Source organism: Prionailurus bengalensis, chromosome C2 (assembly GCF_016509475.1).
Source record: "Prionailurus bengalensis isolate Pbe53 chromosome C2, Fcat_Pben_1.1_paternal_pri, whole genome shotgun sequence".
In the NCBI taxonomy this organism is placed as follows: domain Eukaryota; kingdom Metazoa; phylum Chordata; class Mammalia; order Carnivora; family Felidae; genus Prionailurus; species Prionailurus bengalensis.
The window spans coordinates 155,078,776-155,104,192 of NC_057350.1; the positions used below are offsets into that span (position 1 = coordinate 155,078,776).

General features: G+C 47.0%; 1 protein-coding gene across 2 annotated transcripts in view; it reads right to left on the reverse strand.

Moving 5' to 3' along the window:
* Positions 1–25,417, reverse strand: part of STAC (SH3 and cysteine rich domain) — a 138,058-nt gene that overhangs the window by 44,880 nt on the left and 67,761 nt on the right. For both annotated transcript variants that reach the window (XM_043595806.1, XM_043595805.1), the window contains exons 3-4: positions 2,653–2,753; positions 995–1,076 (exon numbers count right to left, since the gene is read on the reverse strand). In XM_043595806.1, coding sequence (XP_043451741.1) covers positions 995–1,076; positions 2,653–2,753 — 183 coding nt within the window. The remainder of the gene's footprint in view (positions 1–994; positions 1,077–2,652; positions 2,754–25,417) is intronic.

Here is a 25,417-nt window from a genome sequence, read left to right on the forward strand (position 1 = left end):
TCGGGCTTTCCTGGCAGATTTCCCACCCCTGTAATAGGTGCTCATTGGCCAGGTCCTTCCCCTGCACCCATCACTTATAACCAGAGCTCTCTGCTCCCAGACACTTCCTGATTCATTGGTTTTCCTCATTTGTTATCTGTCCCCAGGACTCCAACTTCAAGGTTCTTCCCAGGGACCAGCTTTATTTCTTCTAGGGTGAGGTTTTGCTCGCCAAGGTGTGAAGCCTTGAGCGAGACACAAAGTCTGCAGTAGGAGGCAAGTGTTGAAAGAATTGGGCATCACCAGGCCTCGTGAATTTCTCTTTAAAAGCTTTCTGACTTATCCATTTCTAGTTTAAAACTCGCCCCCCATCCAAAGGCAAAAATAGACGTAGGGATTCTCAGAGAGAGAGAGAGAGAGAGATGGAAGTAAACCGAAAGATATTGTTAAAGAATAAATTCAAGCCAGAAATATCTATACATATAAGACATCTTTTTGGTCCTCATTAAAGAATAAGTGATATTCACAGAGTTCCTTCCAAACATTGGTCTATCATTTACAATTATTTTTTTTACAACAATTATGAAAAGCAGCCTTTGCTGTTCTCCCTTTACAGGGTCTGACAGGTTGGGTAAAGGGTCCGGACACACAGTTAGTGGGTCAGCGGGGAAGCTGGGCTTCGAGTCGGCTCTGTGAGATGCTACGCTCCATGCTATTCCATCCCAAAGGAATGGCATTCCCAAAGGAACAGCATTCCCAAAGGAATGGCTATTCCCAAAGGAATAGCATATCAGCAGTCTTTGGGACTTGGGTGTTTTTCAAGCTTCATCAGGGAAAGGAGAATTTGCTCCACCTAATGTATCCCCTCCAGCAAAGCCAACAGTCGTAACCCAATCAGCCAGCAGACAGACACACGAACACACCCCACTGGGCCTGCGGTCCTGGGAGAACAGCAGCCGTGAATGCGGACCATGCTGCTCAAAACCCAGCTCGGCCCATCAGTGTCCCAACTCACCGATGGGCATAACTTCTTTAATGCATCCAAACTGTTCATGAATGAGCAAAGGGGAGCTGTAGTAACGCCGAAACCCTTTTGGCTGGAGAGAGAATGAGAAAGAGAAGGGCTTAATGTCACTGATGAGATGGAGAGAACCACACAAGAGGTCTGAAGATAATACCAGCTGGTTTCGCCAGGGGCACCCCTCTGTCGCCCTTTAAGATGCTGGCTCGTCCTACAAGTTATCCCCGGGGGGCGGGAGGTACAGGTGGCAGTAAGCAAGCTACAATTGCACCTAGAAAGCAAGCCCCAGCCCTGTCCTTCCCTTTCTTGCCTCTCCTCCTTCTCAGACCATAGCAGCCTCCCTTGTGCCCAGACTCCTCTCCCATCATCTCATCTCCCAGGATCCAAATGGACTGGCATGCATTATTTCAACCTGGCTTACTATTGAGGTTTATTAAAATCATAAAAGGCCTGGAAAAGTGGAAGCCGACCCGAGAGGGAGGCCGTAAGGCCCTTGTGTATATGACAAGCTCCACCCAGAGCCATCTGCCTTGTGTTCTAGACTCTGTTATGTTTTTCTGACCCCTCATTCATGGTCTTTGCTTTGGCTTGCGGGCATCTCCATTGGCCGAGGAGGAGGATGGGATCAGGTGAGGCAGGGGTTTTAGAAAAGAGGATACTGCCAACCAGAGTAAGGAGATGAACTCACTAAGAACCTGACTAATTATATCCCAGTGTTGGAAGGGAATTTTGTGGCCCAGACCCTACTACAAGTCTAGAATCCTCTCCGATATTCCTGGAAGGTGGTATCTTCCTTTTTTTTGAATACTGCCCGTGATGGGGAGGGGGGAGGTTGGTGGGAGGAGTGCTCAGTAACCCTGAAGGCAGGCCTTTGGTGACACTGTCTCTGGTTGGTAAGACTTGGCATCTACTGATCCTCAGTCTTTTCCCTGGAGCCACAGAGCAGGATAGAATTCCTCAGGTCTTAAATTTTTTTGAAGATCGCTGTCATAGCCTAAGTATCTACCTCTAGGGTAGACATTCTCGTCCCTTCGACAGTTCTTTGGCCATCCTAGTTTCAATACCCTCAAAAGAGGTTCCTTTTAATCAACATGGGGCGGCAGTACCGAGCCCACACTCCCAAGATGGTAGACCCGCCCAGAATGGGCCAGGGCCACCTGACCTTCCTGGCTTTGGCTGCCAAGATCTGTCAAAGTGGTGTGTCAATTTTTATTACTCTCCCCATTTATGAACGCGGTGGTTAATCTCTCTCCCCTTCTTGACATCCCCGGTGCTGTCAGCCAATGGAGCACTGAGGTGACCAGCCACCCTAGGTTTTCTGGGCTGACGGGGTTCCCGGGATGCCCAACTTTCATCTTTAAAACACGGACGGTCCCAGGACGTGGGACTTCTGGTGCCGACGTTGAAAAAGTCCCAACCCCGGACAAGCTGGCCACTCTGTTAAAGACCCTGAGCCCTTTCACATGGGGAGCGTCTGTCTCTTAGGTTGATAAAGCTCCTCTTCTGGTTGATCATTATGCCAATAAGGAAGCCCGGTTGGCAGCCCTGGGGTTCTGGGGCCGCCTTCCTAGTGTCCGGCTACCAGGGTGTTGCGGGGAGGGACCTCGGGACGTGCAGGGGGTTCTGGGCTCACTCCTGGCACCAGCCCTTACCAGCTTGCCCATGCACCGCTGGGGTGCTAGGCCATCCATGCACTTGTGGTGGAGGCTCATCTTACAGGCCTTGCAGCGCAGCCCATGCTTAGCGTTTGCTCCTGTCAGACACGCGCGAGCTTCGGTTAGGATGCGACCCCCCTTTACCTGTCCGACTCGCATCAAGTCCCTGAAAGTGGTTGCTCCCCAAACCCAGGTACTTCTTCTCGTCCGTCACTGTCACATGATGTCTTGGAATGGACAAGATACTGTGGCCCATTCTTTTCCCTTCTCCCACCTCTTCTACTAAGGTACCAGCTCTGCTTTCTTCCTACTCCCTTCCTCCCCATCGCTCCAGAAAATCTCAGTCTCCTCCATTGTTCACGCAGCTCAGGCTGGTAAGTGCTGGTCTCTCTACCCTTCCTACAGGCCGCCCGTCTCTGTTCTTCTATACGTCTTGCCAAGTAGTGGAAGTGCTGGAAATTTTGCCCATTTTTACCTGAGTTCCCCTCACAGAGTCTGAGCTGTCAGACAGATTCTCAGAAAAATGGCCGACAAAGGGGGAAGAGCATGGTCTGTGTGCGAGGGGGGCTGACGGTACTTAGTGTGGGGACAGGGGACTGGATCCGACACCAGCCCTTGTCTGGCAAAAGAGGAAGAGGAGGTGGGCAGCTGTGAGAGCACTGCTACAGGAGTCACACAGCCTCCTGGGACAGGAGGCACCAGGGGACAGGGCGTCATGATGGGGTGGGAAGAAAGGAGGAGAGGAGGAGAGAGGAGAGAGGCACCCTGGGGACCGCGCTGTTGCAGTGAGGCTCAAGGCAGCAGGGCTGGGGGGTAGACAAGATGGCTGGTGCGGGGGCCTCAGGGAGCTGGGAGGGGTGTCGGCCACCTGCAGTCTGTGTGTTACAGAGCAGTTGCCGGGAGACTAGGTGAAGATATCAGTGCGGGACGTTTGTCTGTCTCCACTTGGTCCAAGACAAGAGGTGCGAAACAGAGCGAGCTGGTCGGCTCCTAACAGGCCTCAAAAATGGGCTGCCAAAATGGAGTGCAGAGCTCTTGGATAATCGAGCACACGAAGCACATTAGAAAAGGTTGAGGGAGGCGCCTGGGTGGCTCAGTCGGTTAAGCGTCTGACTTCAGCTCCGGTCATGATCTCAGGGTCCGTGGGTTGGAGCCCGCGTCGGGCTCTGTGCTGACAGCTCGGAGCCTGGAGCCTGCTTCGGATTCTGTGTCTCCTTCTCTCTCTCTCTCCGCCCTTCACTCCCCCTCCTCACCCCCCGCTCATGCTCTCTCTCTCTCTCAAAAATAAAATAAACATTAAAAAAGTTTTTAAGAAAGAAAAGGGAGAAAGGTGGGGGGCTGGAGAGGGTGCCCTTGTGGAGCCACTGAGGCACTGTTACTTTTATCGTGCCCCTTCCACAAAATGAGAAGGACAGGGCCTTCTTCTCTACCGAGTCTTACTTAGAGTGGCATTAAGGAGATGATTTTAAAAGCTTGGCTTCTGTCTCCTGGAGCCTGTGGGACCCACAGCTGCGGCTGTGAACGAGGAATGTTCACACGAAGAATGTTGTTCAAGAAGACCACTGGGGAGGCCATGGGACTCCCTACATCTCACAGGCATTATTAATACGTACATATACCCTGAGACACGAGGCCTCAAGTATCCCACGGCACGCACAGCTGACTCCCGAAGCGAAATGAGAAGACCACCCCAAGGTCATGTGGGAAACACAACCCTCTTCTCTGCCGTTGCCTCCTGGGCTCTTGTCCGGACAAATTCCTAACTGAACTAGTTTATCTGTTTTTGTCTTCCTCCCGTGCACACACAGGGACCAGAACAATCGTTTACAAACGCACTTGAATCACCTCCCTCTCTTGTGTAAACATCTTTCAGTAGGTTCTTCCCGTCTTTCTGACATTATACAAAATGCTCAGCAAGGTGGGCAGGCTTTGGATGATGTGGTGGGAGCCCGTATCTGCCTTGATCTCAGGCCCATGCCCTTGTTCGCTATGCTCTAGCCACATGGCCTTCTGCAAATCCCCTGGATGCACAAGCTCTTAAATTCCTCAGGGTCTTTCACACACGCCGCCCTACGTGCCTAGAACACTGTCTCTATTACTCTCCACTTGGCTAGCCGGTGAAGAGACCTTTGGGTCTCTTGCCATTTCTTCAACGAAGCTTTCTTGGCAACATTCCCCCTTTTCTGTCTAAATGATCTTTTTTATTTTTGTTTTAATTCTTTCTTACAGCACTCTGTTGTTATTTTTTCCCCAGGCTTTATCACAATTATTTATTCGAGAGTTTGTTTATGTATGCCTTTCCTCCTGGGCTGTGAACCCAATGAGGCTCAGGGCTGTGTTTGCTCATTTGCTACCATGTACCCAGCTCTGACTACAACATCCAATAAATATGTGTTAAATACATTAACGAACAAATTCTCTCATGGTCGCACATGTACCGAAACAGGGGTGATTGCTTTAGATAATGAAGTGGAGTTGATTCATTGATGGTGTAGAAACAGCATTCAAGGGCCGGGAGAGGACTTGAAGATCATCTGTATGTACGATTTCGTTTCGCAGATGAGAAGCCTGAGGGTCCAGGTCAGAGGATGTATTGCCTAGTTTCACCTTTCCACTACTCGACCCCAAGCTTCCTCGCTTTAGCGGGGTTAAGGTACAGGAAGATATGAATGGGGCTAATTAGATGATAAAGAAAAAAGGAAGCACAAGAACACGATATTCAGCTGGGAAAAGCAATGGGCAAACTCTTGTCTGACAAAGACCCTACAAGCCCTTCAGGAGGTATTACCGGAAAACTCCCTTTGAGCACATATCCTTGAACACAAAGCGCGTCCGCTCTTACAACCACAGAACGTCAGAGTGACATGTAAACAAACCAGAAATTACTGGGGATGTGTGCTTAGTCATAAATACTAGCTGGAAAGCCACTCTTCCTTTTTTGAGAGTAACCACGGAGCCAAAAGACTACAACGTCTTCAGCATATTGGACTTTTCAAAGCAACTCCTTATATTTTGTTTTCAAGTTACAGAACGCTATTTGTGCCCTGGGAGAGAATGTAAGTAAAAGCTTCGAAGAGGAGTTATTTCATTGTGTGCTGAACTCTGAAGTAGCACCATTATACAGTAAAGTTTATTTTCCTTCAGACCTGCATCCCATAATTTCAGTTTTCCTTGTCTGTTCTAATACACTCCGCTATCTGAATGAGTCAGATCACCAGCAATTATTTGATTTGAGGTGTTCCTATGTCTCCTGTGCAATAACAGGAGTGACTGAAGAGGAAAGCCTGTATTTTGTGGCTTAGAGAAGAGTTCAAAGGAATAATTCACATCACTCAGTGGTGTCCGTTTACCGTAGCAAGATACGGGGAAGCTCTGGTCTGACTCATTATTAGTGACCTTCATCACAGAGGCATCACTTAATGGCACCCTGATGCCTCGGTAAGAGTGGGAGAAATACGATTTTAAGTTAGAATCCGTCACATGCTGGCTCCTTAAAGTTGAGAAAGCTACTAACATTCCTGGAGCCTCAGCTGTGTCCTTATCATATGGGAATACTACTAAGTACTCCTAGGGTTGCTAATGGTAATAGTGTCAAAAGATATGCAAAGGGGATTGCATGGGTTTAAATACTTGGAAGCATAAAGATGTCACTGGACGTTAAATACACATGGTGGACCGGCCACACGAGATTCCCATTTATTCATACCAGGAATAAAAAGTGATAGAAGCCCCCAAATCACAAGGTTACTGGGAGAAGTGGCCAGAGCAGAAGAGAATTCAACATGTATTTAGAGGATCAACTGGTTGGGGCACCTGGGTGGCTCGGTCGGTTAAGCGTCCGACTTCGGCTCAGGTCATGATTTCGCGTGATCTCGCGTGATCTCGCGTGATCTCGCGTCAGTTCCGGCCTCGCGTCGGGCTCTGTGCTGACCGCTCAGAGCCTGGAGCCTGTTTCAGATTCTGTGTCTCCCTCTCTCTCTGCCCCTCCCCTGTTCATGCTCTGTCTCTCTCTGTCTCAAAAATAAATAAACATTAAAAAAAATTAAAAAAAAATAGAGGATCAATTGGAAAAATGGCAAGGAATTTAGCAGAAAAGAGGACTGGATTTCCTAATAGCAACTTGGAAACGGGAAAATCAGGGACCTTCAAACACTGGGAATTTCAAAATTCTGAGAGATAGTAGTTTCCAACCTAGAATTTTATACCCACGCAAATTACCAACAATTATGTAGGCAGAACACACTCATACTCGGGGACCACACTCAGGGATTCGAAATCTTTTCTTTCTCAGAAAACTACTGAAGAAAGTGCCTTAGAAAGATGAGGGAATACAGGAAGCAAGAGGGAATTGTTGGATCCAATGCACGACAGAAGGACTGACACAGAGGAGAGGGAAATGACATGCTCCTGTGATAGGTCTGCAGTGGCCCTAGATGGGCGCTACAAGATGAAGGCCATACTCTTGGGAAACAAATGGAACTTCCAAGTTGATTAATGCCCTTCAGGTTTGGACAGTGCAACAGATATGGCATTTGGCAGATACATGGAAGCACCTGGGGGAAAAAACAGTTATAGGTGCATAAAAAGTCAAGAGAGTTAAAAAGGTAATCTCTTTTTAAAAAATGTTTATTTATTTATTTTGAGAGAGTGAGCATGAGCGGGAGAGGGGCAAAGAGACAGAGAGGGGAGGAGGAATCCCAAGCAGGCTCTGTGCTGTCATCAGGCAGAGCCTGATGTGGGGTTCGATGCAACAAACCACGAGATCATGACCTGAGCTGAGACCAGGAGTTGGGTGCTCAACTGAATGAGCCACCCAGGTGTCCCAAAACGGCAATTTCTAATTGAGGGAATACAGAAGCTGTGTAGGAAAAAATGTAATCACGGTATCATATTTGAATCAGAAGTCAGAAACAGTCACGACAGTGTATAGAACTATCAAGCTAACACAAAATTGTGACAAAACTACTTGGGAAGATGAGAGCAAGGAAGAGGGGGAAAGCAAGGGGTACTGGAGGGGTGAGAGCAGCCAACGGATCCCATAACCATCGGTTTCTTCCGTGGGGTCTGAGCTGCTGAGATAAATCTAAGATAGTTCTATGCGTTCCAGCTGAAAATTGTTAAGAATGGTAGTTCCTATACTCACATGGGGCTTGGAATGGATCCATGTAAGCCGATGCAACACTGATGAACTGTCAGGCACTGGGCTGTGTTATGAGTACGGTATCATTTACCACCAGGGATAAGGGAGCTGTCCACAGAAGAACGAAGAGTTGACACTCTCATGAATAAAGCTCTCTACATCGATGTTGGGAGAAATATGAAAGGGGTTTTCTCAACGCAAATGCATCAGCTACATTGGATGACAGGCTCCTTTTATTTGAAAAATAAAATTGGTCACGTGCATCTATAAAACAATTGGCCAGAGTCGTTCTGATAAGATTCTGCCGCTAAGCCGTTGCTTAGCTTTTGGCCAAATATCGTATTTTATCGGTTAAAGATAAAACAAGGGAAACCAAGGGTTTACCATCGGGACCACTTAACCAGAGAAATGGTATGAGGAATGAGTAAAAATAAGCCTGTATAGAAAAAGAAATGGAATCATAATACAGTACTTAATTCTGCAGGGAACAATAGTTGTAATTGTGGGTAATAATTCGTTTGCTTCCAGATTCTACAGCCACGGAATTACTCCTACAATTTACTTGGTTGCAATGAATGTAAATTAGACAATAAAAAAGACTCTTCACTGTGATTTGGGGAAGAAACTTAAAAAAATTTAGAACGAAGTACATAAAAATATGACTATAAAGAGATCCATAAATAGTTCTTGGATTCCATGAAGTATCTATAAAGAATTCACAGATGAATAAAGATAAGAAAAGTTCAAAGACATACCAGCCCCTGTCCCTAAGGGTTTAGGTACTAACTACCTCTGATCTCCGCCAGTACAGGCCCGCCACGGCTGGGAGAAGAAATGGCAAGACATCCCAGCATCAGGAGCGTGCGGATACCAGGGATTCGTGTCACAGAAGGGTCTCAAGGCCAGCGAGATGAAAGCAAAAGCAACTGGTGCATGTTTTTGGTGCCTGGGAAGACCAGAGGCACTTAAGGGCTAGAAACTACGTGAACCGTGAACCGTAGAAAGAGGACAGTGTTTTTAAACTAAAGGCTGTAACAAAAGCTCTGCTGAATAATAAAGACAGGCAGTATAACAGAGCTGGCATCATCCACGGCCCTTTATCCCTGGATAAACACTACCACAAGGGATGGGAAAGAATTAGGTGGGAATCTGTTAAGAAGCCCTCGGTGACGGGACCCCCACCTGCTTGCCTTGCTTCATTTTCAGGGTACTCCACCTTGACCTCCTGCGTTTTCCCAGATCCTTTGTGGTTCTTGGCAAAGGTGGCTGGATTAGCCTTCTGAAGCGTGCGTGCACGGCCTCTTCTGCGTTTCTTCGTTCAACTGCTAAACAGCTTCCCATCCGGAACCCCTCTGAAGTATTTTCCAGAGCCGCCCACACACACACCCTCCCCCCCTTCCTTTATACGGGACCTGTCACTCTCTGCAGCTCCTTACTGTTCCCAGAGTACCTTTCACGACAGGCCCTTGACACGGAAGGGCGGGCAGTTCATTCATCGCTGGAAGCCTTGTGGCCAGGAAAGTGCTTGGCTCGGGACGCTACAGTCCATCAGGAACGAAAGCCCACCCGGGCCTGGGCCAGAGAAGTGCCCAGGCGAAGAGAATGCTGGGGGTCCACCCCACTCATTCTATGGAAAGAGCTAGATTTCTCCTTGTGGTCTGGAATCCCGGAGGCTTGTGTCACTCCGGGGTTCTACTCTGCCCGCAGATCCGGACTCTACGGGCCTCCGCCTAGCTGGTCCTCCTTTTCATACCCACGTTCCAACGCGACTGCACCCCGGCCCGCAGGGACTCAGAACGCCCCAGGGTCTGGGTGACCCCACGATCCAGGCCAGACACTGTTCCACGTGATGCCTGCCTGACCTAGGAAGTGAGCTGAAAGCCGATTCGGGGAATCGCTCCCTCTGTTTCTGCTACCGGCTCTCCGTACCCTCTTTGGAGCACCTGTTGAAAACTATCTGGACTGGAACCAAACTGGCCCTGCCCCTTGACTCGTATCATTTTGTCTGTGAGTGCTTTGTTATCCTGACGGAGAGATGCGTCAGATTTCCATCATTCCTTTACCGCACACATACGACCCCGACATCTTGCCCCTCCCTACCTAAACATGCCTGATTATAGCCGGGGGTAAACAAAACTGCGGTCAAGGTTTCCCGTCCCGATGCAATGAAATCACAACCGACAGCGCCGCGTCAATGATGGCCTGAAGGATCACCCGCGGCGTGTTGATTTCCAGGATAGGCATGCTTAAAATCTAGAACTTTGGTGCCCTTATTAGCAACCGTGCTTCCAAATCCAAATAACATAGGACGATTCGGAGGAATCGAAGCTCCATGTAGAATTAAAAATAATCCATGCAGAACGCAGGAGGTGTTTCCATGACTTTCACACGCTGCTCCTCGACGTCAGCTAAGCCAAATGGAGTCACTGGGCGCGATGGTCTCTTCCCGCGTGGACAATGGGTGACTTGAGAGGAAGCCAAATGAGTGGAGGAAAAACCAAGCACAGTTAAGCCGGAAGGAGCCTGGCAGTCAATGCACACACACACTTGCACACGCACACATGCCTGCACGCTCGCTCGTGGGCGCACACACACACATTTGAGATGAAAGACCACTGTACCAGAAGTCAGAAATGGATTCTCATCCTGATCCTGCAGGAAGAAAGGATAGCAGGAGGAATTAAAAATTATCGAGCTCTTGTGTAGTGTTAGGCAGTTTTCCTGGAGGTCTCTTGATGTAATCACTAATTATTACCTGTTCTATGCAAAGCATCATTTTAACTGAAGAAGGCAGGGGTGACGGAGAACTTCAACGGCAGAGAAAGAGGACATGTTGAGCTGGGGTGAATATGTAACTCACTAGCTGTGGAACTCAATATTGCAACTTCCCCCCCCCCCTTTTTTTTTTTTAGCCCCACAGTCTTATGAGGTAGGGATTTTTCTTCTCTCATTTCTACGGAGAGTGACCTGAAGCCCAGGGATACAGGACTAGCCAGGACAGAGATGGGATGAGGGTCCAGGTCTATGCAACTTGGAAGCCCGGCTCTCTTCCCTCGCCCCTGCTGCCCCCTGCCAGCCATCTGCACTTTGGCATCTCTACCTTGATCTGGTCTGGATTTCTTCTTCTACCGAACTTGAATGGGAAACATTACAGAGCCATCCACGGTCCTCCCAGCTCTGACTACCTACGAGAATGAGAGAATGAAAATACAAATGTGTCACCGCGGTCCATGAGGGTAGAGTTGGAAGACTGGACGAGAAGGAACAAGGAGTTTCCCCGAGGAGATTCTGGGTCTGCAAATGGTTCTTGTCCCAGCATCCTCTTTGGAAGAGGCATTCTGATCACATGTGGTGGGTTACAAACAGGCTCTCACAGCTGACGGGGGCACACAGGAGTTTTCTGGATGAGCCAGCCACCGCAAGGCTGCGGGTCCACGTAAGAGATACGTGCAAGGAGTTACAGGTTCTACGGCTCGGCAGCTCAGTGCACGCTCTTGGATACACGCAGAAGGAAACAGAGTCCTTCCCACTGTAGATGCTAATTGTCAAGCCCACTAAGCCGGCGATTACTTACGAGATCCTTAATGCATCAGGAGCCAAGGCTGCAAACGCATTAGCCAATATAAGTGCACACTGACGTCTCTAGCTTTGATACGCACTTATTCAGGGACTGATTTTTTGTTTGGAAGATGACACTGATGTCATAGATGTTCTCATCTTGGTTGATCCTTTTATTTTGTTTTGTAAATGTTTATTTACTTTGAGAGAGCGAGAGAGTGCATGAGTGGGGAGAGGGGCAGAGAGAGAGAGAGAGGAGAGAGAATCCCAAGCAGGCTCTGTGCAGCGCAGCTCCCGATGCGGGGCGTGAACTCACAAACCGTGCGATCACGATCCGATCTGAAATCAAGAGTCGGACGCCTAAGAGCCACCCAGGTGCCCCGGTTGATTCTTTTAAAAGGAAGAGTGGAGCCAACGTGGAGAAATCTAAACCAAAGAATACAAGAGCACAAAAGCAGGATAGCTGTTCTACAACTTGTAACTTCCATGCGTAGACTGTATTAGATTTGTGTGTTCGGATCTGGATATGCGTGTGTAACACACGCATATACAAAACACAAATGCACCATGGCGAGGTGGAAGAGGTTGGATTTATGGCATCAGAAGATTTAGATATGAGACTTTAGCTCTGAGACCTTGGATGGAACCTTGTTCTCTGACCTCAGTCTCCCCATCTGAGAAAGGGCGTCTTGACCACAAAGTGGGAAAAGCAAGGGGCCCTCTCTTTAGGATGCGCAATTCAAGTTGCAAAAGGAAACGGTAACAGGGCTAGAAAGTACCCCACCTGCAGGTCTGAACGGTGGCTCTCCCTGAGGTCATGATTTCCAAATTCCTTGAAGGTTGAACTGGACATTCCAAACTTAGGATCTGATGAGGCATGACCCAGAGAGCACGCAGCCTACCTTCTGCTCTCCCGTGTGTATGCCACCCAAATTCCTGCACTCAGTTTACAAACAAGCGGATTGAGCCTTGCTCTGTAACAGGTGACCTCAGATGCCTTTTAAATACGAATAAGGCAACAAATACTAAAGAAGTGTATTCTTTACAGAAGTCACTCCATTGTTCTTTTACAAGCAAGATTCATATTTATTAACTACGTTAACATTTTTATTTCAATAATACTTGAACACTTAAATATAATAATGTATAATGATGACATGTTCTTTGTGCATTAATGTGATAAGCTAACCGTTTAAGGACCTCTAACAACCTGATGCAGACCGAACGGATGGAAGTTTTAGGAGCCATGGCCAAAGGGAGAGAATTAGAACTAGAGGTTAAAGTACCTGTGCACCATCAGTGTGCACGACCTCGATCCCTCAGCTTTCCTGGGAGAATGCCTGCACTGCAAACTTGGGCTTTCTTCTGGAACATCTCTGTGTATCACAGGACCACGTGTATCCCTAGAGGATCTGTATGAAAGGGCCACACTGGGCAAGGATGGAGAGCGAGAATATTAAAACAAACAAGCACACATCCCCCAGAGCAGGACAAAATGAATAGGTATGCACTTTCATCCAGCCTATGGACAGACGGGCCACTGAGAAGTCAAGCTGCACATTTCAGATCAGACTAGGATTTGGAAAGCTCCGGCAGGGATTGTGGACAGAAACTGTCTGAATTGAGAAGGTCCATTCTATCGACATGAGTGGGTCTCTCCCTTGTCCTCATCTGCCACTCTGATTTTAGGGAAGTGGGAGAGAAAAAAGAGGCTGAGGGCTGGGGAGGACCATGGAGCTTAGCCTGCTCTGGAGTTTACTCCTTCTGGATGGAGAGGGGACAGAATTATTCCTCCGTGCTCACTCTCTGGTACCAATCTTGCCCACACCAAGCACGCCACCAGTGACATTTTCATGACATTCACCACAGCGCTAGGAGTGCTCTTTTGTCATCTTGTATAGTATTTTTAAAATGTTATCTTGCAAGCTAATCAAGGGAAGGCATAATTTCCAGAAGGAAGGCAGATAACTCCCAATTCCAATTCCTTTTTTGAAAAACATATTTCAAGAATCTGGAGAGTCTGGCAGCAGAATGGAGGATTCCTCCAGAAGAAAACCCGTCAACAGTGCAAAGCTTGGCCATAAAGGAGTTTTTGGGTTTTTTTGTCTTTTTCATTTTAGTTTGGTTTTTCTTTGTGAGGAGTTAGACTAGGGGCCAGAAAAGCATCTCTGTAAAGGGCAGGAGAGCAAATATTTTAGGCTTTGCAAGCCACACGGTTTCCCTGCATCTATCCCACTCTACCGTTATAGCATGAAGCAGACACAAATAACAACTAACCAAGTGAGTGTGGCTGTATCTCCATAAAACTCTATTTAGAGACGCTGAAATTTAAATTCATATAATTTTCATGTGTTATGAAACACTCTTCCCTGGATTTTCTCTCAACAATTAAAAAATGTAAAAACCATTCTTATCTCCTGGCTCGAAACAGGTGGTGGGGCCAGATTTGGCCTGTGGGTCGTAACTTTTTCCTTTTCCCCAGTACCTTTTTTTTTTTTAAATTGAGGTGCAATTCACATAACAAAATTAACCACTGTTGAGTGAAGAATTCGGTGGTATTCTGTACGTTCACAATATTGTGCCACCACCGCTTTCATCTGATTCCAAAACGTTTTCATCACCCCCAAAATAACCCCATACCCAAAAGGCAATTATTTCCCATCCTTCCCTCCCCTAGCTTCTGGGAACCATCAATCTGCTTTGTGTCTCTATGGGTTTACCGATTTCATGTAAACGGAATCAAGATGTAGCCTTTGTGTCTGGGTTCTCCTGCTAAGTTTGGTTTCGAGGTTTATCCCCTTTGTAACACGTATCAGTATTCCATTTTCCATTCCTTCTTATGGCTGGATATTCATATATATGGATATTATATATTTTATAATATACAAAAGAGTTTATTATTAGAAATAGCTATTAATCTAATTACTCATAGAACTAGACTTCTTCTGATGTAAGCTCTTTTTTTTTTTTAATTTTTTTTTTAACGTTTACTTATTTTTGAGACAGAGAGAGACAGAGCATGAACCGGGGAGGGTCACAGAGAGAGGGAGACACAGAATCTGAAACAGGCTCCAGGCTCTGAGCTGTCAGCACAGAGCCCGACGCGGGGCTCGAACCCACGGACCGTGAGATCGTGACCTGAGCCGAAGTCGGACGCTTAACCGACCGAGCCACCCAGGTGCCCCTGATGTAAGCACTTCTTGAAGGTGGGTTAGAAGGATATTCTATAATATAATAAAGGGGGAGTCTCTCTGATACTTAATGAGGAAGCATTAGAAGGTCTCTCTCACCAGCCCACCAAACTGCTCTCATCCTTACCAGACACCAGATGAATCTAGTAGTCGAAGTTCATCCCATAATTGACCTACCAGCGGTAGCATGTAATAAGGCTGATATTCTCTTTAACGTTTTCTTTCTTGGCTTCTAAGATGCTACATCTCCTTGGTTAATCCCTACCACACTAGGCACTTCTTCCTGGTCTCTTACCGGCTCCTCCTTTTCTCTCCAACTTTTTAACCCTGGAGAGTCCCAGGGCTCCACCCTTGGTCCTCTGCTCTTTTCTGTCTACACGTAACTCCTTTGGTCAGAGCCTCCAACGTATCCCTTTATTTATTTTTTTTTTCAACGTTTATTTATTTTTGGGACAGAGAGAGACAGAGCATGAACGGGGGAGGGGCAGAGAGAGAGGGAGACACAGAATCGGAAACAGGCTCCAGGCTCTGAGCCATCAGCCCAGAGCCCGACGCGGGACTCGAACTCACGGACCGCGAGATCGTGACCTGGCTGAAGTCGGACGCTTAACCGACTGCGCCACCCAGGCGCCCCAAACGTATCCCTCACAGGCTGATGACTCCAATATCTGTATCTCTTACCTAGACAAGCCCCTCAGACTCCAAATCTACTCACACACCTGACCGCTTGACATTTTTCTAGTTGGCTGTCAAATAAACATTTCAAAGTCCGACACATCTGAGACTGAATGAGTGATCCTTTTCCCTCAACACGTGGCCCAGAACCTCTTCGGCCTGCTGTGTCCCCATTGCAGTCGATGGCAACACCATTTTCCCAAGTGACTTGGGCCAGAAACTTTGTGGGCAGCATCCTTGTCTGCTGATTTCCTCATGCAGCCCATGCGCAGAAAATCCTGCTGGGCACTTCCTTCCAAATGTATCAGGAATCTAGACCCTTCTCTCTTACCTGCACTGCTGTGACAGCCTCTCGTCTGTCCTCTCTGCTTCGATCCTTACCCCCTCCCTCCAAAGTCTTAGGAGCTGCTATTCTGTACATAGCAGCTAAAGCAACCTTTTGCAAATACAATTACATTACAGAGTAAAAGCGAGAGTCTTCACAATGGTCTCCAGGGTTACACACGATCTCTTTTTCTGCTCATCATCCACTCTGGTCCACTGCGCACTGGCTGCCAGGCTATTACTTAACACACAAGGCATACTCCTGCCTAAGTCTTGAGCTCTGGTTGTTTCCTTCACTTGGAATGCTCTTTGCCCAGAGTTCTCTCACCTTCTGCGCCTTTTACTCAGGTCTGATCTCAACAAGCTTACCCTGAGCACTTCCCGTGATACTGAAATCTGTCCCTTCCTCTGAACTCCTGATCTTTCTCACCTGGCTTTACATTATTCTTCCTTCTACATCACTTATGACCTTAGAGAATTCTTCCATCTATCCATCCATCCATCCATCCATCCATCCATCCACCCAGCCATCCATTGTCTCCCCAACCAAAATGTCAACTTGACAAGAGTCAAGATCATTTCCTGGTTTATTCACTGATACATCCTAAGTGCTTAGAACAAAACCTAACAGAAAGGAGATACTCCACAAATATTTGTTGAATGAATTCTTTTTAAGTTTGAAAGAAGACAAAGATGTCTGATGTTAGGAATACTCAGCACGGTATTATTAAATAAGAAATGGAGGGATGCCAATTTTCTCCAAATAGTTTTGCAAATTTACCAGAATTCCAGTTGAAATCTCCATGGGATTTGGGTGGGGGACTTCATAAAGTGATTCTAAAATTAATCTTGAAGAATAAATGCCTGAGAATAGCAAAACATTTTGAAAAAGAATCTATGATAGCCCATAATAATAATTAAGCCAGAGGGCTATTGGTGCTGAACAAACAGAATAACCGATGAAGTGAACTGAAAACCAAAAAATATACTTTAAGTATCTTTCAAGAATTTAATGTTTTATAAAAGCGACTTTTGAATCAGCAGTGAAAAGTGGGATTGTAAAACAAATATTGGTGAATCACTTGGTAAATTGTTTGGGGAAAAGACCAGGTACATAACTCCCAACATATTCTGAAATAAAGTTTGGATGGGTTATGGAATTTACATAATAGTTGAAACTATTAAATTAATTGAAGAAAATATAAATACTAGCTTATTTATTCTTGAATAGAGAAAGTCTTTCTCAGAATGATTCTATGAAAGAAAACAATATACCAAAAGATTGATAAAGTTGGTTACATTGAAAATATGCTCACTAATACAAAGCTGAAAGGCAGATATACTTTATAAAATTTCTTTATAAAATTTTCTTTATAAAATTTTCTTTTAAAATTTTCTTTATAAAATTCAGGATATTGTAACATATTATATGGGATTAAGGAGCCTTTGTTTCCAATTAAAAAAATATATAAATAAGCAGAAAGATATATGGTCCAAAGGCACAACATGAGACCATGTAAAAGAAATGGAATTAAAAGTTAAGCATTTCTTGGGGCGCCTGGGTGACTCAGTTGGTTGAGCATCCGACTTCAGCTCAGGTCATGATCTCGCGGTTTGTGAGTTCCAGCCCCGCGTCGGGCTCTGTGCTGACAGCTCAGAGCCCGGAGCCTGCTTCGGATTCTGTCTCTCTCTCTCTCTCTCTCTGCCCCTCCTCCACTCACACTCTCTCTCTCTCTCCTTCTCTGGAAATAAATAAATACTAAAAAAAATTTTTTTTAAATATTTAAAAAAAGTTAAGCCATCTTAAATGGCAGATTTAATTAGTAATCAAATAGCTGGAAGTAAATATAGCAAGATATCCATTTTTCTCCTATCACATGTGCAAAGATTAAAAAAGAAAAAAAGAAAACCATCAGTGCTTGGATGCGGGGCGATGGGTATGACAGCACCACTGTCCGGTTACTTTGGGAACACGCACCAAAAACTTGAAACAGATGCATCATTCTTCGCTACGGCAATTTCAATTTCAGAACTGGTCTTAGAAATCATTAAATATGTCTGCAAAGACTTAACTCCAAAGACGCTTACCGTCACCTTGCGAATAATACCACACAATGGGGAATAAGAAGAATATCCCAGAATAAAGGATGAGTTAATAAGAGCTTGGTAAACCCACACCCAAAATACGTTTTGGCTAGTGAGACAATTTTTAACCGAATAATGATCGGCAGGATATGATGCTCACACTATAAGGCCGGAGTGCCAAAATTAGGGTAATACACATGTTGAGAAATCTCTCATTTAAGATGAACATAAACATACATGTAAAAATGTCTGGCAGAGCAGATGTAAGACATTAATATTTCTGTCTCGGGGTGGAATTATACATAGTTTTTAGTTCTTGTTTCTACGTATTTGTACTTTCTCATTTTCTATAAAGAGTGTATTTCCCTTCTGTAATGAGAAGTAAGATACTCCATTTTTTTAAGTTTATTGACTTATTTTGAGAGAGAGTGTGAGCAGGGGAGGGGCAGAGAGAGAGGGAGAGAGAGAGAGAATCCCCAGCGGGCTCCGCGCTCAGCATGGAGCCTGACCTGGGGCTCGAACTCATGACCACGACATCATGAGCTGAGCCGAAACCAAGAGTTGGACGCTTCACCGACTGAGCCACCCTGGCGGTCCAAGATGCTATGTATTTTTTGAAAGGAAGTGGTGTTATTTGTGAAGAATTAGAAAAACCAGGTCATGTCGAGGTGAGAGGAATCACCCTGGGGGTTCCCACTGTCAGGAATTTGCGGTTGGGGTCGGGAGTCTAACAGCTTGGGGGGAAAAAGAGGGCAGCAACCCTCCCCCATGCCCACTCACCACCACCTAGGCCTCGGGTAGCGTGGAGAGTGTGGTCCTGGATGCCAAGTCCTGTCACTTCGGCAAGTCCCTGCCGCCCACTGGCTCCCGTGCCGCGCGCCCTGAGCCTGCGGGCATGCACAGCAGGCTTTGTTTTCCTTTCCTGGAACAACATCCTTCAAGGTGGGGCCTCCCTCCGAGTTCCTCAGGACTCACTGTGCAACACAATGTCAATCTGCAGACTGCCCAGACTATTCCATCTCGATTCCCTCTGGCTGGCAAGGGAAAAGTGCCCATCTCCAACCCCCCGCCTTTGGCCCCAAATTTAATGAGTAGCTTTCACTGCTTTCTAGATTTCAAAGTGTTTTTCTTAAATCCAAGTTTCTCAGCCCCTGCACTAGTGACATTTGGGGCCTGATAACTCTTTGCTGTGTGTGTGTGTGTGTGTGTGTGTGCTGGGCTACCCCGTGCATTGTAGCATGGTTAGCAGTGTCCCTAGCCTCTACCCAGTAGCACCCTTTGCCCAGAATCGCGACAACCGAAACACCACCTGGCGTGGTCAAATGTCCCTGGAGATAAGGTTGTTAGATAAAACGCAGAAAGCCCAGTTAAATTTTGAGATAACGCATGATTATTTTTTAAAGTTCACTTAATGTATTTTGAGAGAAAGAGAGAGACACTGAGCCGAAGCAGGGGAGGGGCAGAGAGAGGGAGAGACAGAATCCCAAGCCGGCTCTGCAATGTCAGTGCAGAGCTCTATGTGGGCCTCAAACTCACAAATCACGAGATGGTGACCTGAGTCGAGATCAAGAGTCAGATGCTTAACCGACGGAGCCACCCAGGCGTCCCGACAAATTATTTTTTAATATAAGAATATCTCAAATATTGCACGGGACACCTGGGTCCCAAATATTGCCTGTGACACACACTAAAAAATTATTGGTTGCTCTTCTGAAATTCAAATGTAACTGGGTGTCCTGTCTTTTTACTTGCTCAATCTTGAAACCCTTTCTGGGAGGCAAAATCGCCCCCAGTTGAGAACCATGAACAAAAGGCAACAACTATTTTCAGCCCTCTTTTATAGGTGAGGAAACTGAAGCTTTGGGGGAGAGAAATCCTTGGTCCAAGGCCACACGGAAACAAGAGTGCAGAGGAGAGATCTGAACCCAGGTTTCCTGATGACAAATTCCCTCTTTCTTCCTGCACACAGAACTACTCGCCTTTTCTCCCGAGAGGCTGAAAACGGAGAGACCACTGGGGTCAGGGCCACTATGCAGACGGTGCTCTGAATCACCAACGATTACGTTCTTTCCATATGTTCTCTGTAACACAACAATCCCTTGAAGTTAGTTATTATTCCACATTTAACAGATGGAAAATTAAGGATCAGAGAGTTTAAACAATTTACCCAAGTATATTTAGCTCGTAAGTGGTAGGGCTGGAATCCTAAAGCAGCTCTGACTTAATCCTGATTTTGCATCTCTGGCTGGTGTCCTTTGCTAATGTGTTTCTTTTCCTCAATCAACTAGGTCTGACTGAAATCTTCGAGCTACCTTTTGCGGTTTCATGGTCCCAGAGCTTTGATTCATACATTCGAAAGCCAGGGATAAAAGGATGAACTGGTCCAGAACTCTTCTCAAATACTATTTCAGGCAAAAACCGACCGGTTTGCTTTGCAGACATGGTGCCTCCCATGCGACGAGCCTACCCAAAGAACATAGAGGCAATGGCTAACCTGGACAAATCTGTAGGCTTTATCAGTTTCTGAGAAATTAAGAGCTGATTCCCTGTTATATGTTTTAAAAAGAAAACATGGCATAACTTGGCTTCTTTACACCCAATGGGGAGGTGCTTCCAAGAACTATAATGAGTTTGGTAGGAAGTGGTAAACTCGTATTCATCCTTCAAGGCCCACCTCAAATCTCACATTCTTTTTTTTTTTTTAAGCTTATTTATTTTTGAGACAGTGAGAGCGAGAGAGAGCGAGTGGCGGAGGGGCAGAGAGAGAGAGAGGGAGAGACAGAATCCTAAGCAGGCTCCATGCTACCAGCACAGAGACTGACACAGGGCTTGAACTCACAAACCGTGAGAACACGACCTGAGCTTGAAATCAAGAGTCGGACGCTCAGCTGACTTGAGTTCTTTCTGGGACTTTCATTGACCTCTTCCTTCTCGGGTAGAACTATTATTAGTTTCCTCGCTTGGATTTTCCTGGCACTTTTTATATGCCTTGGTGCATATATTTACATGTGTATGTGTCTCCCCAGTTATTTATTAAGCCTCCCATGTTTATTATCTATGGAAAGAAAAGAAGTAGAACATCTATGCAAGAGAAAAAGTTAGAAATCTTATGAACATTTAAGATTAGCTCTTCGATTTCTGTACCTCATTTCTCTTTCCCAGGCACCTAAGGCAAGGCCTTCCACGTAGGTCTTAGCGACTTGCTGAGTGAAGGGTGTCACCGAATCTAGTCGGGAAGATACCTTGGTGCCTCACAACTGAAAGTGTGGCCCACAGACCAGCATGATGGGCACTGCCTGAGACCCTGAGAGGAACGAAGAATCTCAGGATCCAGCCAGACCCGCTAAACCAGCTAAGTCACCAAGACTTCCAGGTGATCTGCATGCGTATTCCACTTTCGAGAAGTCCTGCCTTTGAGATCAGCAGCCCAGGGATGGCAAATACACGGGGCAGGGACTGAAGAAGTGCTTCATTCCGCATACGTGGCAGGCATCACTCACCCATCACAGTAGCGTTCTCACTGCACGACAGGGCAGCTAGAAGCTTCTCTGGGCAATCACTGCCAATCAATTAGTATGGAAACCAACTTGCACCTCCCCCCAGATCTAGCAAGCACTCTCATTTTACAGATGAAGAAACAGGCCCAAAGAAGGGAAGCGGTCTGACCAACATTAACCCCCTCCTTCACGGCAGGGATGATATTAAACTACCACTGTCCAGCCTCTTGTGCTCATGTTCTTGCCCCACCGTGCTGGGAAGTTAGGCAGGCACAGCTCGAACCAGGACCGATCATTCTTTCTCACCATCCCCCACAGAGAGCCCTAGGTTACCTGTCACTGTCCTCGTGCTGTGGTGTATCAGAAAGAGCTCGAGCTCTTCTGGACTTAGAGCAAGACGGCCTCAATTGCCCCCAATCTTCAGATATCGCTCAATACTTAGAAAGTTTTCTGCTACAGGGGAAACCAGGGAACATATTTTCCATCGCAGTTGAACTCTAGCCACGGGACCTCGATTAAAAATAACCCATCCTCTCTCTCCCCTACTTGATGATGAAACACCATCAAGCAAGCAGAAAGGACCACTAAACACCGGGCAGACCCCTGGGCCATTTTCCCCGCCTATACTCCCCACTCCTTTCCACCCCCCTCTAGCTTCAAAAAAAAATTAATGGCATTCATTGTTTATAAATGCTTCTCTGTTGATCTTTCCTATTTCGGTTCCTGACTGCTAGTGGAAAAACTCTCCCCACTTCCCCCGCCCCTCCCGCACTGCGCTTTAAATATAGCAACGGGAGTTGGGTTGGCTCAGGGCTTTGTGTTTGGAGTCCACAGCCTCTGCCCTCTGGGTCACCAGTTCACGTCGCAATACCCCGGCCACCGCGCTTTCCTTCTATTACGTGTGTTTGGCTTAAATTTTTGCGAGAAGACATCCTCCTGAACGACCACTTTCCCACGACCATCTGGGAACTATCTGAGCTTGACGTCCCTGACCCCGGTATTGATGATCCCGGCTGCCCTGTCTGCCGCCTTGTCCGGGGTCTCTGGTTTTCACACTCCCATTCGCTTTCTTCAGAACTGTTCTAGCTTAAGGCTTGAGCGCTGGCATTTCTCCTGAGGGGTCCCTAGAAGGGACTGGTCAGTCTAGGCTTTCTCCTTCTCTCCATCCCCAAAGTGCCTGCCTGGGAGTACCAACCTTTTGTACGTAAAGACGGCTTTCATAACAGTGACCAGCTTTTGAGTTTCGCGGTCCACAAGGAATCTTCACACGTATCACTTTATTTGGTTAGTAGTAAATCCCAACAAGTCGGTGGAGGTCTACCAGCCGTCCGAGGTCACTCGCTCTACCAAGAGCGGAACCACCCCGGCTCCTCTGTCCCATTCTGCCCCCCTCCTGCTCTCTCCCGCAGGTCTGTATTTTGGGTTTATTTGCAGTGATCCACGAACAGATGTTTGCTAGTGCGCCCACTACTGTCAGGGGTAGTGAGCAAAGTTTCACTTCCTATAAATCTAATGGGACAAAGCCCTTGCTCCTTTGCCTTTGTTGGCAAAGGTTTTAGAATAAGTGTCAAGCCGGGGAAGCTTCCGTGTAATTCTTCAGGCAATGGGAGAGTGGAGCATTCCTGAGAAGGCAGGAACTCGCTGTCAGTTTGCTTTCAGCTGAGGTTTGGCAACAGAGGAGGAGGTAGAGATGGGTTGAAAGAACACACCTGAGGGACTTCTTGAACTAGTTCATGTGAAATGTGCTGGACGAAGCCTGGGCTGGGGCGGGGGCAGCAGGGGAGAGAAGTCGGCCCAGCCTGACTGCAGAGAGGTCAGTGTGTGCACGGATGGGGTTTCTGGAGAAAGGGGACAGGGCGGAGTCACCGACGGCCTTGAGGCTCTCCCTGGCCAGGAGGTGAGCGCGTGAAGGAGCCACCTGCCCCAGAAGGAATGGTCCCTCGGTGAATTGGCAGATTTTATGGGCCAAGATGCTGCTCTGCTCCACTGTGGACGTATTCGAGCATTCTGGCATCGCCAAGGCCTCCGGGCAGCCAAGTTCTGGCCGTCGAAGTGAGAGACTGGGCCCTCGGAGAGAAGGCAGGCGGGCAGCAGCTCAGCCCCTCCTCCTCCCTCCCTCCCCCCCCCCCAGGGGGAGGGTGGCAGGACAGGAAATGGGGGGAAGCAAGGAAAGTTACTATAACCGGACACTACTGCTTTTGGACTCGGTCTCATTTAATCTTTATCCCAAATCTACCAGATAGGCAGTTTTGATTTCTATTTTTAAAATGGGAAAACAGATGCTCAGCCGCTGTTCCCCGAAACGTCCTTTTCACACAGGGATACCAGGCGGATCGCGTGCAAAGTGATACAGGCCTTCGGGGTCACACGGAGGCCGGTTCAGTGCCCCACCTCGGTTTTAGTGAGCAACTCTCGTTCCCTTTCGTGGCATGAGAACAGGGTAAAGGTGACGCTTCGGTCTTGGGCTGTGTGGCATCGTGGACAGGCTGAAGCGACGTGAATTCTTTAAACGATGTTCTTGCTGTGGCAATGGCAGCACACCTCTCCCTGACCCAGGGCGTGGGCGCACGTGCGATGCACACACGGGGGCCCTCCTGCATTCGTCTGTGGTCTCACGTTGTTGGGGTGTGGAGGGCAGGGTAACCATAGACTTTGGCATTTTCTTGCCAGGTAAGCTTCGAGTGTGATAGAATGATCTAGGCTTTGTTTCCTCTCCTTCAGCAACCAGGCAGTGTTTGGTAAGCTACGAAGGAAATGCTTTCATAGTATTTAGCAATGGATTTCTCCCCCCACCCCACCCCTATCTGCAGTCCTTGGTAGCTGGGTCCCAATGCACAGGTGTCTCCCATAGATACACACACACACACACACACACACACACACACACCCTGCCTGATGCTTTGAGTCCCAGATACACACAAAGCGCTGCTCTATATCTTATTACCAGCCTAGTTCTGTCACTTTATGATGTGGTATCCACTGCGGCTGCACAAGCAACCTTCTAAAGTAGGTCAGTGGAACATTCTCCATGAAAGCAGCTGAGTGGAAGCGCAGGATACACGTCTTCCAACAGGTCTGTATCTCCCGTGCTCACAACAGGAGACGGCCCGTTCCCATGGATCCCTAGTCTCCGAACACAGAATTAACAATGGAACGGATCCCAGGGCAGGCGGCCTCCCTATATTTGTCGTGACTTGGTCTGAACCTCAAGCAGGAAGGCATGAATCAGCAGTATCACAGTCAGGCAAAGGTTTCGCCATCTCGAGTTTAGAAAACTCTCAAAGCGTATCCGGGATTCAGAGAGGCGCCCGCTTTCTGATTGCTCCGAGTCTGCCTGGGACGATTCCTTCTCCCTTCCTTCTGTCCTGGGCACCTTTTTTATTTCTTGATGGATGGGACAAGAAAAAAATGTCTGAAGCCCAGTGGATCATGGGAAAACATGGAAACACATATGTTCAGCATATATTTGCTATGGTATTACTAGATGTTACTAGATCACCTAGCTGGTGATCTACAGGGAATGGCTAAAAACTGAACAAAAGACCACCTTAAATTATCACTCTCCCCTCTCTGATGGGTTATTCACGCGGGGAAAATACTTTCCTGTATTGTCCCTTTTTTTCTGCTAAGTTATAATCTTAAAAGACTCCAAAAATGCCAGTATCTTCTTTGGGGCACACAAAACATTATTCTTCTGGGAAATTATTGCTGTGCTGTGATTCAAGAAATCACCAAGGCGTTTGCAAACATCATGATCTATAATTTAAGAGGGACAGTTGCTTTCTTTTGGCTTTAAAAATGACGTTCCCCCCAACTGGTACATGGGGGAGGGGAAGGAACAAAATAACTTAGAGGGGGAAGGAGCCAAACCATAAGAGACTCTTAAAAACTGAGAACAAACTGAGGGTTGAGGGGGGTGGGAGGGAGGGGAAAGTGGGTGATGGGCATGGAGGAGGGCACCTGTTGGGATGAGCACTGGGTGTTGTATGGAAACCCATTTGACAATAAATTTCATATTAAAAAAAAAGACTTTGGCCAATTACTAGTAAAACAAACAGTCCACGGAAATAAAAATCATGCCTTCTCTTTGGGAAATGTTTATATTCTGGAGACCTTCTCCACTTGGTCCCCTTTCTTCTTCTGAGATGTTTAAGGATGGGGTGTAGGAGGGAGACAGGGTGTATGTCTTTCTAATACCAGCTTGGGTACATTATGAAAAACAGATTTAGGAGCATATGCGTAGGTATGGCCAACATGCTACTAAGGTCTAGACAAACTAGATTCTGACAGTT